General features: G+C 53.2%; 5 protein-coding genes across 5 annotated transcripts; 3 read left to right on the forward strand and 2 right to left on the reverse strand.

The window, feature by feature from the left end:
- Positions 1-161: 161 nt before the first annotated feature.
- BO79DRAFT_284479 (tyrosine--tRNA ligase TYS1) lies at positions 162-1,963 on the reverse strand. The gene is made up of 6 exons (XM_025688251.1): positions 1,793-1,963; positions 1,663-1,701; positions 1,137-1,594; positions 1,011-1,077; positions 705-946; positions 162-643 (listed from the first exon to the last, which is right to left on the reverse strand). The coding sequence occupies exons 1-6, from the start codon at positions 1,911-1,913 to the stop codon at positions 407-409; spliced, it is 1,164 nt and encodes a 387-aa protein (XP_025543763.1). The 5' UTR covers positions 1,914-1,963; the 3' UTR covers positions 162-406.
- Positions 1,964-2,802: 839 nt separating this feature from the next.
- BO79DRAFT_186959 (H(+)-transporting V1 sector ATPase subunit B) lies at positions 2,803-4,965 on the forward strand. The gene is made up of 8 exons (XM_025680509.1): positions 2,803-2,993; positions 3,081-3,165; positions 3,232-3,251; positions 3,331-3,366; positions 3,417-3,578; positions 3,627-3,943; positions 3,990-4,264; positions 4,311-4,965. The coding sequence occupies exons 1-8, from the start codon at positions 2,895-2,897 to the stop codon at positions 4,838-4,840; spliced, it is 1,524 nt and encodes a 507-aa protein (XP_025543764.1). The 5' UTR covers positions 2,803-2,894; the 3' UTR covers positions 4,841-4,965.
- A 52-nt stretch (positions 4,966-5,017) lies between these two features.
- Positions 5,018-11,738, reverse strand: BO79DRAFT_224455 (uncharacterized protein; the record flags this gene model as incomplete). The annotated part of the gene is made up of 7 exons (XM_025683675.1): positions 5,018-5,669; positions 5,726-6,399; positions 6,863-7,128; positions 7,177-9,420; positions 9,472-10,990; positions 11,081-11,513; positions 11,641-11,738. 7 exons carry the CDS (start codon positions 11,736-11,738, stop codon positions 5,018-5,020), a joined length of 5,886 nt encoding a protein of 1,961 aa, XP_025543765.1.
- Positions 11,739-14,831: 3,093 nt separating this feature from the next.
- BO79DRAFT_284483 (putative alcohol dehydrogenase) lies at positions 14,832-16,244 on the forward strand. Its single transcript, XM_025688252.1, has 2 exons — positions 14,832-15,723; positions 15,785-16,244. Exons 1-2 carry the CDS (start codon positions 14,914-14,916, stop codon positions 16,079-16,081), a joined length of 1,107 nt encoding a protein of 368 aa, XP_025543766.1. The 5' UTR covers positions 14,832-14,913; the 3' UTR covers positions 16,082-16,244.
- On the forward strand, positions 16,023-17,168 carry BO79DRAFT_272207 (uncharacterized protein; the record flags this gene model as incomplete). Its single annotated transcript, XM_025687419.1, has 3 exons — positions 16,023-16,465; positions 16,532-16,953; positions 17,007-17,168. The coding sequence occupies exons 1-3, from the start codon at positions 16,381-16,383 to the stop codon at positions 17,166-17,168; spliced, it is 669 nt and encodes a 222-aa protein (XP_025543767.1). The 5' UTR covers positions 16,023-16,380.
- Between the last annotated feature and the right edge of the window lie 823 nt (positions 17,169-17,991).

A 17,991-nucleotide genomic window follows, 5' to 3' on the forward strand; every position in this document is an offset into this window, starting at 1 on the left:
TCTTAACATGTATGATTACGATTTGATTTATTATTTCTCATGACGGCCGGATTGTGATGACATTAGCTTAAAATTATTAATGAGGATGGGTCTATTATTATTATGGAAATTGCCTTGCTATCAACCTTACTTAGCCACCCTCTAAGAATATTGTAAATTGTGTTCTATGTGGCTACCGGTAGTCAGTTACAGAGCATTCAGACTAAGTTCTGTAGAGGTAAAACAACCATGCGGAAATCAAAATACCAGCGCATGAAATCAGGATTTAAGAAGAAGTCCAATCAATTCTAGCTAATTCGCTGCTGCTCACACATGCAATTGTATATCAGACACGCAAAGAAAAAAGAGAAAGTAAAAAGTCCATAACTATTTAAGAAGTAGTAGTTTTAGCAATGCAATTTAACGTCTATTGCTCAGCCGGCTTAGTAGGCTCCCCGTTAGGAGTCTGCTCCTTAGCAGCACCAGGGTGACGAGAGCCCTTGTCCTTCTGCTTCTTCTCCTTCTTCTGCTTCGGGGCCGGAGGCGGGTAAGCCTTCAGCGTGACTTCCTGCCAGTCGGGGTTGGCGTCGAAGGCGGCGCGGATGGGGGCAGTAAGCTCGACGATGGCGTCGGCGACGGCGGGCTTGAGGATTTGGGGGGAGAGCTGGGTAGATTAGATTAGTATGATGTGGATACTATGGGCCATAGGGAGGGGGCTAACGTACAATGTCGTTCTTGTAGTCTTCGTGCATCTTCTCGATGTCGGTGTACACCAGAGGCTCCAGGCCATCGCGGTCGCGGGGGACACGGAACTCGGGCTTGCCAGTCTTCAGGGCGGCCACGGGCAGCAGGACGTACTGGACGAAGGCGAGGATACCGTTGTTGTCGATCTCCTTGGGTGCGGCCTGCGCTTTGCGGATCTTCTTCTTGATGCTGTCGATGGATTCGAGGAGGTCGATCTTGCTGTCTGGTAGGTGTTAGTAGTTGATTGGAAATGAGGGGAGGAGGGTATGTGGGATGATGGACAGTACCTTCTTCACTGGAGCTCATCTTGCCACCGGAGAGACCGGGGACCATGGCGTTGCAAAGATGTGCGCGCTAATAGTATGTGTAAGTTTGAGTTTGGGATTTGGCAATGGGTATGGCAATGCTCTCACTTTCTTGTAGCCAAGCTTGGGGTGCCATTCGGTCGACGCGGCGAACAGCTTGCGCTGGTCAAGACCACCGAACTGAGCGTCCACATCCAGGTACTGCTCGTCGAGGACCTGCAGGAGAGGGTACAACAGACCACTCAGGGGACCGTTGTTGGACTGCTTGACGATCTCAGCACCGGCGCGCTTCGCATCGTGCTCCGAGACCACGGAGGACAGACGGTAAACGTCCATCACGTAGTCGGCGTTCTTCTGGTAAGAGCTGCCGCGAACGAAGCGCAGCTTTTCGGTCGAGACACCGACGGCCTGCAGCAGAGCGGTAATAGTGTATTCATAGTATTTCGCGCGGTGCTCGACGATCTCGAAGGTCGACTTGAGGGAATCCAGGTTGGCGTGCAGATCGGCGATCAGGATGGTCATCTCCGCGCCGGCGGCGAGGAACTGGGCGATCTTTACGGCGGGCACTATCGAGCATTATCGTTAGTGGGGGAGATAAACGGCCACGTTGGTTCTCGGGGGGGGGGATTCGTACCCAGGTATCCGCAGTGAGGCTTGCCAGTCGGGCTAGTACCTGTCGCATTGTGAAGATCAACGTGTTAGTTGTACCGCTTTGATTGATAGGGAGGATCTCGTGGCGGGAGGGGAGAAAAAAAAGTAAGTACCCCAGTAGATCTTTGGGCTGCGTCCCTCGGCCAGAATGGCCTCAATGATGTCCTTGTTGAGAACCTCCTGGAGGTTCTCAGTGATGAGGGCAAGCCTCTGGTCCGCGGTCAGGTTGGTCATGGTTTTGTGAGGATTGAGAGGTATGTCAAAGGAGAGGGGTTGAATCTCGGAGGCGGGGTATAAACTGTTCCTGGTGAGTCAAATCGGCGGGCGATAATTCAATCAAAACTGTCAAACTTAGCCCTGGATCAATGGTTCTTCCGGTGGCTATTAAAGACTGGCTCGGAATGGACTCGGAATTGTTCCTTGACTTGCATTTAAGATTACACACACTTACTCTTAATATATATCAGACGTCAAGAGACCACTCAATTATTTACAGAGACTGTGTATTCTTGTATTATGAATATTACGACAATGTCATTCTGAATAATACATACGGATACTGTATCAGTGCCACGTCAGATTGGCTGGTGTATGTGCTTATGTAATCCAGCGGCAGCACATGCGATAAGATAAGGAACAGGCAAAGACGGTGGACGTTGGAGAAACAGTAAGTATGGGGTAGGATGCACACTACAACAGCTGTGCATGTCATCATTAACCAGTTAAGTTCAAAGACACCCAGCTATGATTGGACTGTCTGATACTTCCAATATAAAAGAGAAAGGAGCAAAGTCATTTTTATATGGAGTTGATCTTTAGCTGTCCAGCTCGGTTCTGTCCATACCAGGTCAGTCAAAAGCGTATAGCATTTATGAGTATAGCGGTAATAACATATCTCCATACTTATACCAAAATAAATCACTCTATAGATCTTTCCAGAAAGTGTAGTAAAAGCCATCTGCATCAGGGTTCATGATGCTTTGTATCTAGCTCGGCAGGAGGTAAGACTACTACTCTAGTGTAGCATCACGTGGCTGGTCACCGCCCGTGCGGCGGCGTGGAGCAGCCAAAGCAATACGTCGACACTCGGCCTCGACTAAGGAGCTGCTGCTGCTGCTGCTGTCTCTCCCCTCAACTTCCCTCCCCCCGTCTTTCGGTCTCCTTCTGTGCGCACCTGCTGCTTCTGCTGCTTCTGCTGCTGCTGCATCTTTCACCATGGCCGACTTTGTTGATCCCAGGATGACGAGCGTCAAGCCTCGCATCCGTTACAACACCATCGGAGGTATCAACGGCCCACTGGTCGTTCTTGATAACGTACGTCAACCTGCATTGTTGCGCCGCTGCTCCCAACAACGGATCAGCCTGTATACATATAGCCAGCTTACCAAGATACCCTTATAGGTCAAATTCCCCCGTTACAACGAAATCGTATCCCTCACTCTCCCCGATGGAACCGAGCGGTCGGGTCAGGTCCTCGAAGCTCGCGGTATGTCCCACCATCGCATGCGACTGCGGCTTCGCTCAGATAGCTAATATTATATTTCTGGTACAGGAAACAGGGCGGTCGTTCAGGTACGAAACATGTAGCAGCTGTGGTGTGCGAGTGATATGGCTTATCATGCGGAGCATTAACGGGATGCGATCATACTAGGTCTTTGAAGGAACTCCGGGTATCGATGTCAAGAGGGTATTGATCCAGAACTCTACCACTTATGGTTCGGCAGCTGACCTTGCCAGACGAAAGTCGAGTTCACCGGTCACAGCTTGAAGCTGGGTGTGTCCGAAGACATGCTGGGTCGTGTCTTCGACGGTTCCGGTCGCGCAATCGACAAGGGCCCCAAGGTCCTGGCGGAGGATTACCTGGATATTAACGGTCAACCTATCAACCCCTACTCTCGTGTATGTATATGATTATTGGGCTGGGTGCGGCTGTGCTGATAAGATCAGGTGTACCCTGAGGAGATGATCTCCACCGGTATCTCTGCCATTGATACCATGAACTCCATTGCTCGTGGACAGAAGATCCCCATCTTCTCTGCTGCCGGTCTCCCTCACAACGAAATCGCCGCTCAGATCTGTCGTCAGGCTGGTCTGGTGAAGCGCCCTACCAAGGATGTCCACGATGGACACGAGGAGAACTTCTCCATCGTCTTCGCTGCCATGGGTGTGAACATGGAAACGGCCCGTTTCTTCACTCGCGACTTTGAGGAGAACGGCAGTATGGAGCGTGTCACGCTGTTCCTGAACTTGGCCAACGACCCTACGTATGTGCTACGCCTTCTGGATAGACGCAGTAACTGACTTTGCCAGGATCGAACGTATCATTACCCCTCGTCTTGCCTTGACGACCGCCGAGTACTACGCCTACCAGCTGGAGAAGCACGTCCTGGTCATCATGACTGATCTGTCCGCCTACTGTGATGCCCTTCGTGAGGTGTCTGCTGCCCGTGAAGAAGTGCCGGGTCGTCGTGGTTACCCCGGTTACATGTACACTGATTTGTCGACCATCTATGAGCGTGCTGGACGTGTGGAGGGCCGTAACGGATCTATCACCCAGATTCCCATTCTGACCATGCCCAACGATGGTATGACATCTTCCTAGAGGGTTGGTTCGTGAGCTAACAAGGATAGATATCACTCACCCCATTCCCGATCTGACGGGTTACATTACGGAGGGACAGATCTTCATCGACCGTCAGCTGCACAACAAGGGTGTCTACCCCCCGATTAACGTGCTTCCTTCCCTGTCTCGTCTGATGAAGTCTGCCATTGGTACTGGACGTACTCGTAAGGATCACTCTGAAGTGTCCAACCAGCTGTACGCCAAGTACGCCATTGGACGTGATGCTGCCGCCATGAAAGCTGTCGTTGGTGAGGAGGCTCTGTCTTCCGAGGACAAGCTGTCCCTGGAGTTCCTCGACAAGTTCGAGCGCACCTTCATCAGCCAGTCGCCGTACGAGTCGCGCAGCATCTTCGAGTCGCTGGACATTGCCTGGAACCTGCTGCGCATCTACCCCAAGGATCTGCTCAACCGTATCCCCAAGCGGGTGCTGGACGAGTTCTATGCGCGGTCGGCACGCAAGATTGCCAACAAGGACACCCGGGACAACACTGTTTCGGAGCAGACCCAGGGCGAGACGGCCGATCTGATCGAGACATAAGCTGTAGATGCCGAGTATTTGGGTTTAGTCATGTTCAACCGAGTGAGCCAGCAACTTATTTCCTGTGGTTATTGCCAGATGCATATACAGTCCGTAGTTGTATATCTATGATTCTTATCTTTTCCCTTGACATTATAAGCATAATTCAACCAACCATCTACGTAGTAGTCTAACTACCTACTTTTTCTGAAGCGCTTCTTTCCCCACCCTCCTACACAACTCCTTCAACACACCCCCCAACCACTCAAAATCACTCTTATCCAAATACACCTGCGCCGACAACCTCGTCCACAACCACCCATTATACTCAAACACCGGCACAAACGTATTATACTCATCCAGGAGCGTATTCTGAAACCACAGTGCCACCGCCCCCACCTCTTCCTTCTTCACCACCGTACGCCCTCCCTCCTCCCCATCACCATCACCCTCACAACCAACCCTAACCAACAACCTCACATTCGTCATCGCACACCTCGTCAACAACCCCTCCTCATCCCTCAACACCTCCGTCCCCAACACCCCCGCCACAAGATCCGCCGCCTCATTCGCCAACCTCTCCAAATACCCATAAATCGCCTTCTCCCCACCACACACCTCCTCCCGGAACTTCAACGCCTCCGGCACACACAAATACGGCGTATCATCATTCGTCGCCGTCTGCTGGAACAAATACCTGAACGCATCCGCAGTAGTCCCATTCACGCGTGCCTCCTCCGCCGCAGACGGGGAAATATACCCCCAGGAGGTCGGGGATGTCGTGCGCATGAGATGTTGGTGTTGCGGCGCGACGTAGAGCACTGCGCAGCCGCGGGGGATGTAGAGCCATCTACACACATATCAGTATACCACATATATACACCCCAAAAGGGAAAGGGAGTATACTTATGCAAATTACTCGTCCAAAAATCCACCCCTAGGGTTCCCAAATCCACATCTAGCATGCCCACTCCATGCGCACCATCAACGACACTCAACACGCCCAACTCCTTACACTCCTTCACCAATGCCTCAAACGGGAACCGCACCGCCGGAACACTAACCACCATATCAAACACCGCTGCCTTCACCTTCAACCCCCCGTCTTCACTCCTAACCCGTTCCACCACATCCCTAAACCTCCTCACTATCTCATCATGAGATATGGGGAGTGTATACTCCACTTTCCTTAGTTTCACACCCGTACGTTCCTGCAGCGCGAGCAGGCCGTACTCGATCGCTCCGTAGATGGTGTCGAAGTAGATGATGACATCATCGGAGGTGAAGGGGATGTTGTGCAGGATGGTGTTGACACCCGTCGTGGCGTTCTTGACGAAGGCGAGGGAGGTGGCAGGGGCGTTGAGGAGGGTGGAGAGGAGGTTTAGAGAGAGTTGGGTTTGGGAGGGGCAGAGGCGGCGGATGAAGAGGTCTGGGTGGGATTCGGCGGTGGTTTGGTGGGCGCGGAGGGCGGATTGGATGGTGAGGGGGTAGGTGCCGAAGGATCCTGTAGATATCTGTCTTAGTATTTGTGTTGGTGGGGATGGGGATGGGATGGGATGGGACTTGCCGTGGTTGAGGTTCTTCCAGTTGGGGTCGAGGCAGAAGTGTTGGCGCATGGGGGCGCCGTAGGGGATTGGGGTGGTCATGGTGATAGTACGAGAAGTAATTGATGGTGTAGAGAGAGAGAGGGGAGGGAATTGAGAAGTGGGAATACTGGGCAAGGTCGGGGATACGATAAGCACTATTTAAAGAGGAGTATGTTACCCCTCATGAGTCACAATAACTATCAAGTAAGTGAATAGTTATAATTAGAATCATACTTCAGATATAACCTTAATCTACGTCCCTCCGATAAGGGATAATGCACAGATAAGTTAAATCTGACTCGGCCAGAAACGCTGTTATGCTACATCATCGATTTGACATACACAATAGCCAATGCGCGGCTCCGCTTCTAAATCCAAACATCTCAATCATCTCATCTCGTCTCCGTAATCATCCTGCATTGCATCACCGCTTGCCCTTCTTGCGGGGCGCAACCACCTTGAACGCTGCATTTCCATTGTCCTCCTCGCGATTCGCGTTCGAAGATCCCTTCTTGGCCACTTCGCTCCATCCGCCCGCGTTCTTCTCCGCAAAGGCACTAGCCGACACAGGGTCCACGATGCCCTTGTCGGCCAGCTTACGCCGCCGGATGAACTCCTCGGCGAACCGCCGGCCGTCCAGCGTCTGCGAGTTGGCGTACACGGAGTCCGAGATGATCTCCGCCTCCGCAGGCAGGAAAAGCAACTGCTGTACAAAATCGTCCACTATATCACATTAGCTATGATCAAATTCTACCATATGCTGTGACTTACCATTGATGTTGCTGTTCAGCCCCTTGCCCAAAGCAAGCTTGGCCCACTTGGTGAACTCCTCCACGGCGCGGTTAGGGTTGGCCGGAGGCGTAGCGACAGCAACAGTCCGGGGAGTCGCGACAGTCGCCGGCTTAGGCTTCACGGGAGAAACTGCCACCGGAGTTGCGCTGCTGGTCGAGCGAGGCCCGGCGGGAGCAGCCGGCGGGGCCTTGGGCTTGCCGCCCGCTCCAACAGTCGTCCAGGCACCCGAAGTGCTGGCGCTGGCAGGGACCGGAGACGCCGCTGGAGCCTTGCTGGCAAGATCCGCATAGCGCTTTCCGGTCGAAGACGGAGCAGTCGGCGGGCTGGCAGCCGCACTCTGAGCAGCGGCAGCGGCAGCGGCAAGACGCTGCTTACGGGCCTCCTCTTCCTTCTGAATCTGGGCAAGAGTCTTCTTAGCGGCGCCAGAAGGAGCAGCCTGACCCTTGTTGTTCCAAACTGAGCCTGAAGATGTAGGTGTAGCCGGAGAACCAGCGCTGGCCCAGTTAGCCGTCGACGGGAGGCCAGGGGCCTGGGCCTGGACTTGGCTGAGACGCTCCTGCTCGGCCAGCAGCTGGGCACGGCGTGCAGCAGCCGCCAACTCTTCCTTCTGCGCTGCGCTGCGGGCCTCAGCCTCCTGGATCTCCTTCAGAGAAGGACCCTTGGGCACCTCATTGGCTTCCTTTGCCCAAGGCGCGATCGAAGTGGTCGGCGCCTCCACGGGAGTCTGGGTCTGGGAACGCGAGTTGGCAGCCAGAGACTCAGCAACATTCTGACGGTTGCGCTGAGCAGCCGGGGCCGGGAGTGGCGAGGCAGAGGGCGGCGGAGGGAAGGGCTGGGGCATAGCACTGTCTCCCTTGGTGGTCCAGGCCGCCTCACCCGCATCGGAAGTTTGCTGTTCCTGCTGCTCGCGCTCAAGCTGTTCTTGTTGCTCCAGCTGTTCCTGCTGCTTGCGCTGAGCAGACGCGGCCTTTTGCACCTGCTGCGACAAGGTCAGTGTAGGCTCCTCAGCCTCAGCCACCGGCTCGACCTCCTCGGGCTCAGACGGCTGGGGGACCGTGGCCGGGTGCGTGGGCAGACCCTCCGCAGTCCGGAGGCCCAGCTCACCCTCCTGGGCTCTCAAAGCGTGGAATTGGCGGAGGCGTTCTTCCCGTGCCTGCTGGTCGAAGAGGTTATCACCCTGGGCGCTGTCAAACTGCTCCTGCTCCTGTTGCAAGCGAGCACGGTCCTGGAGCATGCTGGCAACCTGTTGCTGATGAAAGAGACTGTCAGGCTGACGAGCCGCAAAAGAGCCGGGGGTGCCGAAAGCGAAAGGGTCGGGACGGTTCACGTTCAAGCGGTCGAGGAGGGCGGGGAGCTGATCCTGGGGGGTGCCCAGTTCAGTGCCGAGCATCTGGGGACCAATGTTAGGCAGCGGGTTGGCTCTCACCGGTCCTGCAGCGTCGAAGAAGCCTGCGACAGACTGGGGTTGCTGCATCGGGGCTTGAATGGGAGAGGGCTGGAAGCCGACTGGCGAGGCGATGCTGCCAAAACTGGGCTGGCTGTGGAGGCTGTGGGCACTGGAGTGATGCTGCAGCTGGTGCGGGTGCATCGTGTGGGGGACACCCTGAAACTGCATTTGCTTCATCAGCGCTTGCTGCTGAGCGAGGTGTTCCTTCTGACGTGCCATCAAATATTGCTCCTCCTGCTTCCGGCGTTCCAACGCATTCTGCTGCTCCGCGGTCAAAGTGGTACCAAAGCTAGGGAAACTGCCGGGGAACGGAGGCTGAGCCGTGCCGGTAGTGTTCCCAGTCCAGGGACCAGGGCTGGGGTCGGGACCGTGGGGAATGCCGATCTGAGGCACCAGGAAGGGTTCGCGCGAGTTGCCGATGCGTCGCACAAGCTGTGCAAGGGGTTCGAACTCGGGGTCCTCGAGCTTCTTGATCTGCAGGTCAGGACTAAAGAAGCCTGCCTTGAACCAGTCGTGCATCTCCAGTCCAGTCCAAGGACCCTGGATGTTGCCCTGCGGGTCGCGGTAGATCCAACGCATCCGATCCGGCATCACCATGGTCCGCTGTTGGGCAGGAGGCACAGAGCCAGCAGCTCCAGCCTGACCAGGCGTCTGGCTGGTTGGGGGTACATCGGGCGCCATCGACGTAGGAATAGAGCCCACCGCAGAGACAGGGGTTTGCGAAGCTGAGGTTGTTGCGGGCTGACTCGTCTGGCCCGCCTTGTCCTGCTGGGCGTCTAGTTGTTGCATTAGGACCTGCTCATACTCAGACATGTCGATATTCTTACCGGGTTGGCGAGCGGCCTCCTCCAGAGCGGCCAGATCAGATCGTCCCTGGTCACCTTGCATTTGCTCCTGCATCGCGGCCGGGAACAGAGAACCTAACTTGCTGGAGCGGCCTAGACTGCCCGTGCCAGAGATGCCGGCATGGGGGCTGAACAAACCACCACCGCCCAAAGTCGAAAGGCTTGGGGACTGCAAATCACCCATCGTGCCGAAGATAGGATCGCCGAAGCCACCAGCGAAGGCCGAGCGTTCCCGCGTAGGAGTACCCACGGCAGCGCTGGTGGGCCATCCGGCCGGACCACCCAGCGACGACAGACCTCCCAGCCCACCGAGGCTGGAGAAGCTGCGGTTTCCAGCGGCACTAGACGTTTGGCTGCGATCGATTGAAGGCAAGTCGATGCCCGATCCTACCCGTCGGATAGAGCCAAACGCAGACGAGGTATCACGAAGGCCAGTGATGCCGGGATGCGTGGAGTTTTGAATATCGGAACCATCAGTCTCCACGTCATCGTCGCCGCCACCAACACCAACACCACCACTTCGGTCGCCGTGGGGGCTCTGATATGGGTTCGTATTGGTGGGGCTGGTGGGTTCATGTCCCTGCAGCAGACTTGGAGTAGGGTTGCGCGAGTTCTCATGGCTCTGCATCAATTCCCGAAATCCAGGGATGCTAGAGGTCATGCCGAAAGCCGAGAATCCCAGCTGGTCCGCGGGTTGAGAAGGAGTGTTGATCTCCTGGGACCCGCCAAGAGCGGCACTTCCGCTGCGAGGCTCCTCCGAGAAGGGGTTCGTCTCGCTGCGGCCAGTACGCGTCTTGACGGGTTCCCCCCAAGGCGACTGAGCACGCTTCTCACCCTCCGGATCACCCAAGCGTTCCAAGCTACTAAGGGACGACTTCTCCTTGATAGAGGCCGAAATGTCCTCAGAGCTATCCTTCGAAAACAGCCCCTTCAAACGGCTCTCTCCGCGGAGACTACCAAACCCAGCCTTCTTTTCGGTTGTCGGGGTAGTCGCCGTGCCCAGAGAAAACGCACCAAACGCTCCCATGGGTGAAAAGTTGGCACTTTGCGACGCAGATCCCCATGGGGAATTCGAAGCGCCTGGTGCCGCGCTCAAAGGATTGGTCGAACTCCGCTTCAGAGAACCAAATGGAGAGGCAGTCTCGGCGTTTGCGTCTCGGGCGACGTTTTCCTTCTCCTTCTCCTCCCATCGGGCGGCGGAAGAGGTATCTCGGAAATCGGTCTTGCGGCGCAAAAGGGAGGGGGGTGGGGTGGAGGTGTTCGGTTCGTCACGGAAAAAGCGAGAGCCGCTGGTGGTGGGAGACATGGGATTCCCAGTCGAGTCGCCCGTCTCCCGGCGTCTGGGGCCGGGGCGCCCAGCACTGGGGGATGCGGTGTTGTAATTATTCATATGGCCTTGGGAGATGGACAGCTTGCGTCCACCAGTACCGGCGCCAGCGTTCTCCTTCGAAGCGTTCGTCGGTGGCGGCTTAAGGGGGGAGTTGACGGAGAGAGTAAATAACTGCGCTCCTTCAGCACGGCTCCCGGAAAAATTTTTAAAGCACAAACGCGCTCAAGCAGCAAGCAAGGCGGGGTAAGCAAAGAGACAAACCTCTTTCTCATCGTCCGTCATATCTACCAGGCCCAACGGCTCGACCTGGCCCCCATGATCCCAGCACACTTCCGGGCCGGAGGGGTTATCCTTCGAATCTTCCCGTTTCCCCCAAGCGCCGTTAACAGGTGACGTCTCGTGGGGATTCCAGTCAGCTACGAAGTAATCTGCAACATTCTTCCCCAGTACGCCCGACTCTCGTTGGGTTTTGTAGAGACTAAGTAGCTGATCCTTTGAATAACGCGTGTCGGTAGCTGCTCCGTTGCGGAGTGCGCTGGACTGGTAGGTCGAGGACATATGCGGAGGAGTGTAGGTGCCCACGGTGGGAGTGGTAGCCGACGTGGGTTGGCTGGCATCCCGGTTATGAGAAGGGTTTGTCGCAACGGACGGACGGCGGAAAGTCTGTGTTGCTCCATTCATGCGAGTTCGAGACCTGCATGTCCCCGGTTGAGGATGAGTTGTCAGTTCAACTCCGCCACGCAAAACCGCCGGGAGGGACTAGGACGGCGGCCAAAGCAGCGGGTAGACCGCATAGAACCAGTTAGAAGAGCATTGCGTACCATTCTCCACCGGCAGAGCCATCCCCTCTCCTGTTCGAGGAGTCGTGGGTGTTGCCAGCGGCGGCCGAGGCAAAACTAGACGGAAGTGGCGTGGGCATTATGAAGGTCGGTAGCTGGGCGACGGACGATAAGAATGCCGGTCCAGTTGGGAAAAAGAAAGAAGTTCGGGGAGACGAGAATCTAAAGAAAGGTTAAGTTAAAAACCGTGGATTGTAAAAACAAAAAGGAGCGATGCGAACGTTTTTTCTGGGGGGAAGATGTGGAAGGGTGGGTTGGAGACAAGCAGCAGTCCGTAGAGCTGGTGAGGAGAACGGATCAGCGAGGGGGAGAGAGGCAGACAGCAAGGTGGAGGAGGACAGTAAGACGATTGGGGGGGAAGCAAAAGAACACACCTTTGTGTCTTTGGGATAGAGATCTGGAAAGAAGCCGGGGGCGGATTGAGAGTCGAGGTCGAAAACAAGAACGCTAGACGATCCAGAGTCGAGATCAGAAGATCGAAAGGATCGAGAGTTCCTGGCAGGTCAAGAAAAATGAAGAGGCTTGCGGCGAATTAGCTGGTGGCCGTGGAATTACCACCGTACGGGTCGTGACGGACGTGACGAAGTGACTGTTTTCGTTGTTTTTTCTGTGTTTTTTACTTCGTTTTCGCGCTTTTGGTCGTACCGCCAGATCGCCTTGTGCGACCGCAATTGGTTTATTATTATTATTACCTCAGCCCACACTGGTTGTGAAACTGCCGCACAAATTGGTGGTCTGGTTTCTGTTTCCTTTTTTTTTTCTTCGCTGGATAGCTTCCAGGGAAGGTCGGGTATAGATAGATAGCTCATCCTCAGCCTTACATGTGGTGCAAGCTGCCCATCGCAATTAATTTCAGTCTACAGGTGACAGGTCAGATTTGACCCGACTATCTCCAGTTATCCAAAGATTCCCCCAAACCTGGAGTTTGATGGTGCATTTCCGGGACAGTGCGTGGCCATAACATCCCCAGACAAACCTACGACGGATTACTGCCACGCTGACACCGTCACTGGTGGTTTGGCCGCAAACGCTTTGGTTTCTCTCGACGTGTCGCTTCAACTCAACGTCAGAGAAATTCCACTGGGATGGAGAGGAAGCTCTCCCCCGGGTATTTTTAGAATGTCAAAAAAATTTTTTGAGGGTCGGGCTATTTACATAGTATTGTGGTTAGCCAGCTTCCAACTCCCTGCTTTCTACCTTTTCATTGTAGATACTATTCAAAGCTAGTAGGCAGGTAATTCAGCACTGCATAATGTAAGGCATCATCAATGAATTGTGTGGGAGAAGAAGTCAGTGTCGTCACTCTGAAGAACAACCTTCCGTACCAGCCCCATACATACCATACGGCCAACGTACATGCCAGGTACACCCACATACTAAAATAGGTGGCCAGTGACTTGCCAGTGACTTCCATCCGTACCGTACCCCAACCTCCACTCTGCGGCCTGAGGCACGTATCCCATCGCAGCTTTACTTAACAAGCAATCATCAACAGTCAGTACAACACAACACCACAATCCTCGATCTGCAACAATCCGGTTTGCCTGCAGTGCTGGGGATAGACATGTTTGCACGGCCATCGGCTTCTTGTACGACCTTTAATCCAAAATCTACATGGATGATGCCTGTGGTTTGTTCCTGCTATCGTGCCATCCACTGCCAATATACAGGTCATTGACAGTTTGATGCTCAATCATAAAATACCTTCATTATCAACACTGGGGATGATCAGACCAGAGCTCATGTGGACTGCAATCGCGCGAACACATACTGTGTAGGGATAGAGCCGCTGTGCATTCCAGACGAACGCGAACAATCTCCCGCAGTTCACCATTCCTCCAAACAGAATGCTGATCTGTCAACTGCCATTTACGGCACTCTCGCAGATCAATATTATAACTTTCAAAGGCAGCAATCAGAATCGCATAATTGCAAACAGAATCCAATAAGATCGGCGAACCAAAGCCGCACCGTATCAAGAAGCATCTAACATGATAATACAGTACAATTAGTCTACTCGTTAGCACCAATTTGCGTCGAGGTCAACAAACAGGCTTCACTGGCATCCATATATCTTCATAACATAGCTGCTATCGACAGACTTTAACAAGCAAGCATCCACTACATCCCACAATAGTACGCCTTGATAAGATATGCAGTAACATCTCGCGCTCATCACCGTTTCCACAATCCCAAAGGGACTGCAATCAATTCAATTGATATGTTCCTGGGAATGATATCTCAGAACAGACTCTCGATCTCCCTCTCCGCTCGGTCTAGAAATTGGGATCCAGCAAGGCAACAGCAGCTCTCAGACAGCAGACCATCTGCTATACCATCTATCTTTCATAGCAAGCATGCCTTTCCCGCTTCACTGACATCTTAGCAATAAGTGGTTCTCCTTCACTCCTAGAGCCAATCTTTGATATGGTCAATGGCTCGGCCCCCTCTCTATCTTGCTTAAGAGACACAACAATATACATTACCTCATACTGTAGTCTCAGAATGTACTATAGCCCAACTACAGCATATTCCATTGATGTAGATGCACTTTCAAAGTCAATATTCAATAATAACTGCACGACTATATTGCCGGTAAGCTACCAAGCTAAGTAGACTTGTATATAGTGGAACAGGATCATGGCATCATCCTGGCTAATGAGGTAGGGGTGGCAATTCCTACTGGCTTGAATTTAGTTTGATTTCGTAACAGAGGCAAATCGTGGTGGTATATATTGCCATTTATCATGGAGATTACTCTTATTTCTTTCCCTTTGATTACTATTGTTGATGTGTTGGGATTAGTGTGTTGGTGGCAGATATATATTATAATCAATGTTCAATAGTAGCAGTTTAGCCCTCTCAGCCGAGGCTCAAGTATATATCACTATTATTACTATTGGAAAAAGGTTTGTAACGTTAATTGCAAGTAACAATTGAGTTGTACTATGTGAGAACCAACAAAGTTTAACAACAAACTTAAGTGTTCCTGTTCTAAAGAATAGTCCGGTCAATATCATATGCTGCGTAGATCTTCACCGCAAGCAACTTTCATGTCTCCTCCCGACGCACATCCTCGGCAACCGATAACGGCCTAAACAGCTCACCTCATCCCCGCACGCCGAACCGAACGGATAAGTGCATGCATGCTCCATCCTTTCCTAGTTTCACTCTACATATATTCATATTATAAAATTCCGTCTTTATATCTACAGCTCAAATTAACTAGTACATATCATAAAATTCCACACCATAATGTCGAAAGCCATCTTCCTCAACCCAATTGATGGTAAACCCGGAAAGCCGGGTCAAGTCTACTACCCCCTCGCTGTGAAGACCCTCCCCCAGCCTGTACCTCAAGGCCGCGAGGTTTTAGTGAAGCTCACAGCTACATCGCTAAACCACCGCGATGTGTTCCTCCGTCAACACCTCTATCCGGGCGTCACCTTTGACGTTCCCATGGGTGCCGACGGTACAGGAACCGTGATAGCCGCCGGTGAAGGAGTGCGCGATCCGCAACGCTGGATCGGGAAGCGGGTGGTCATCAACCCCGGAGTAGGGTGGGAGGAGTCTCTGGATGGACCGGAAGATCCGAAAGGGTACAGGATCATGGGCGGGACGAAATCGTACAACAAGGGGACGATGCAGGAGTATCTCGCTATTGATGAAGGGGAGCTGGAAGAGGTGCCGGAGCATCTGTCGGATGCAGAGGCGGCGTCGTTTCCGCTTACTGGCTTGACAGCGTGGAGAGCGCTGGTGGTCAAGGCTGGAGAGAGGAATTCGAGCAAAGGAGCTGCAGTCCTGGTGACTGGCATTGGAGGTGGCGTGGCATTGATGGCGCTCAAGCTCGCGGTGGCTAGGGGCGTGGATGTCTATGTGACGAGCTCTAGTGAGGAGAAGATCCGGAAGGCAGTTGAGCTGGGGGCTAAGGGAGGTGTGAATTACAAGCAGGAGAAGTGGGAGCAGAAGTTATTGGAGTTGTTGCCTACAGGGAAAGTGGCTTTCGATGCGATTATTGACGGGGCAGGAGGGGATTCGGTGGACAAGGCTGTCAAGTTGCTTAAGGTGAGCAGACCTCTCCCCTCTCTCGCTATCTGAGTACGTGTGGAATATCTGATTGGAATAGCCTGGTGGCGCTCTCTGTGTGTATGGTATGACGGTCGCACCGCAGATGCCCTTCTCTATGAAGGCTGTTCTCAAGAATATTGATGTTCGGGGCTGTACGATGGGCTCGCGGAAGGAGTTCAAGGAGATGGTCGAGTTCATCAAGACGCACAAAATTCATCCAGTCATCTCACGCGTTTTGCAGACTGACCTGGAGGATATCCCTGCGATCGATGGAATCTTTGAGGATATGAAGGAAGGGAAGCAATTCGGGAAGCTGGTGATTGAGTTCGGAAAGACCTCTGGAAGCAAACTGTGATGTAGTTATCATTGCCAGACGTTAGCTTTCTTCTGTGACAGTGTTCATTATGAGGAACGTAATGGACACGATGAAGCGGTACATGTCAGAGCAGCCTGAATGTGTAGTCGCACCTTCCCTGTGCCAGGTAATCCGTTTGCCTCCATGTCGCAACCGCTCTGAGTTGACTCCAAAGCCTCTGAAATTCATCACCACCACTCCCTAGCTTTCAGGCCACCAGCTCGTTTATCGTTTCATATCCAAGGATAGTTGGACCCTCATTGCTTGTTTAGATAGCGCATCATACTCGACTCGGCGAAATGGATGTCGATATTCTCACCCTATATGGACCTGGGATGTCCTTTTATCGGTCGCAGATTCAGTTGTCGTCTTCGAAAGAGAATGGTATAGTAGGAAAGGCGAAATCGTCCTCACTATCGGTGTGTCAGCTCCAGAACGTTCACCAAACAGGCAGCTGGGTGTACATTGTGTCTGCGGCACCAATACTGATGTCTATTCAGAGATACTCCTCGGCTCTTGAGTCGTTGAATGTCAGCAATCAGAACCTGGACCATAAAATGAGCATGCTACGCTCCAATGTATTCCGACTCAAAACCGATTTGTCAAAGCTCCAGCGCCACGTTAGGGCGTTTCACAATGAGCTCTTGACCACATGGCAGGCTGACACGCTTACCCGGCTGGTTGAAGTTGTCTACGAGCGACAAAATTGGAAGCTACCAGGAGGGGTCGCTGTCGGTGATCACATCCATTTGAGCCGCGAGAGACAGTCACGCATCTTGGCCACTGCTGCGAGGAGGATCAGAAAGCCGATACTCAGAAAGAATTTTGGGCTCTCGGTGCAGTACTACTCGGCTCTACAGAGATACGACGAGGTGAGTGGTCAACCCGTGGGGATTGAGCAGAGACCCAGCTCTGATGTCAGCAGATTGTCCATCTGCGCAGTACGAACGCTTTTCGGACGGAATGCACGTTTGCTCGAAGACTAGTTTCAGAAAAGGAGAATCACTGGGGCATGTATCGATTTTGGGGGGCACTGTTTCCTCTCTGCTATAGTCGGTCTGTGGAGGAGAGCGCCGAAATATTCTGATATTATTCCTGTGGGCGAACGAAAGAGATTTCTCATTTCAGGGACTGTCCTGCTTTCTGGTAGTCATCTCCGAATAGATAGCACTGAATGAAAGCTCGGTCAAGTCCCACAGGCTTGCAGCAGCCGTGGCGGGTTGAGTGAGACATGCTACCAAAACCGGGATAACCATCTGGTGTTGCTACCGATCCTATTTCTGGCAACGACCCATAGGCAATCCAATCATTGCCTGGCTAGTTTTCAAAGCCATTGAATCCGCCGTCCCAGCACGAAAGGCCCGGCTACGACTGTGACTGGCCATGTTTCTGGTATTTTCGACCAGCGGAGAGGACCTGCATAGGCTATGAGTTGGTTGGATAGCGTACGCCGTGCGGGATGCAGGATAGGCTTCGACCATGCAGCGCGAAGTCGGAAATTCCAGGATGAAGTCCACTAGACCGGATGTCACTACTCAAGCGCCACCCATTGCACGTTGTTAGCTCCCGGATCCGAAGAAACAGGGTTAAGGATGACCCTTCCCAGCTAGTATCTCACCGTTAGGCTGATAAGACACACACACCTGCGTCACAATGCATGACCTTGACCTCTCCCCTCCATAACGGCCAAGTCGTACGTAGTAGATAGGATGAACGAGTGCTAGACACTTGTGCGTGAGCACAAATAACCGACTGACGTCGAAGGATGGACTGAGATGGGGTATGACTAGGAAGCCCAGCAAAAAAAAGCGAAGATGACGGGATCAGCTGACTGACCGAGTCAGTGTCAGGTGGTAACTAGCGCATTAATGCTGGAATAGGGATTTTCTCTTCTCTTCTCTTCCCCCCCC

This window comes from Aspergillus costaricaensis (assembly GCF_003184835.1).
Source record: "Aspergillus costaricaensis CBS 115574 unplaced genomic scaffold BO79scaffold_3, whole genome shotgun sequence".
NCBI classification, from domain to species: Eukaryota; Fungi; Ascomycota; class Eurotiomycetes; order Eurotiales; family Aspergillaceae; genus Aspergillus; species Aspergillus costaricensis.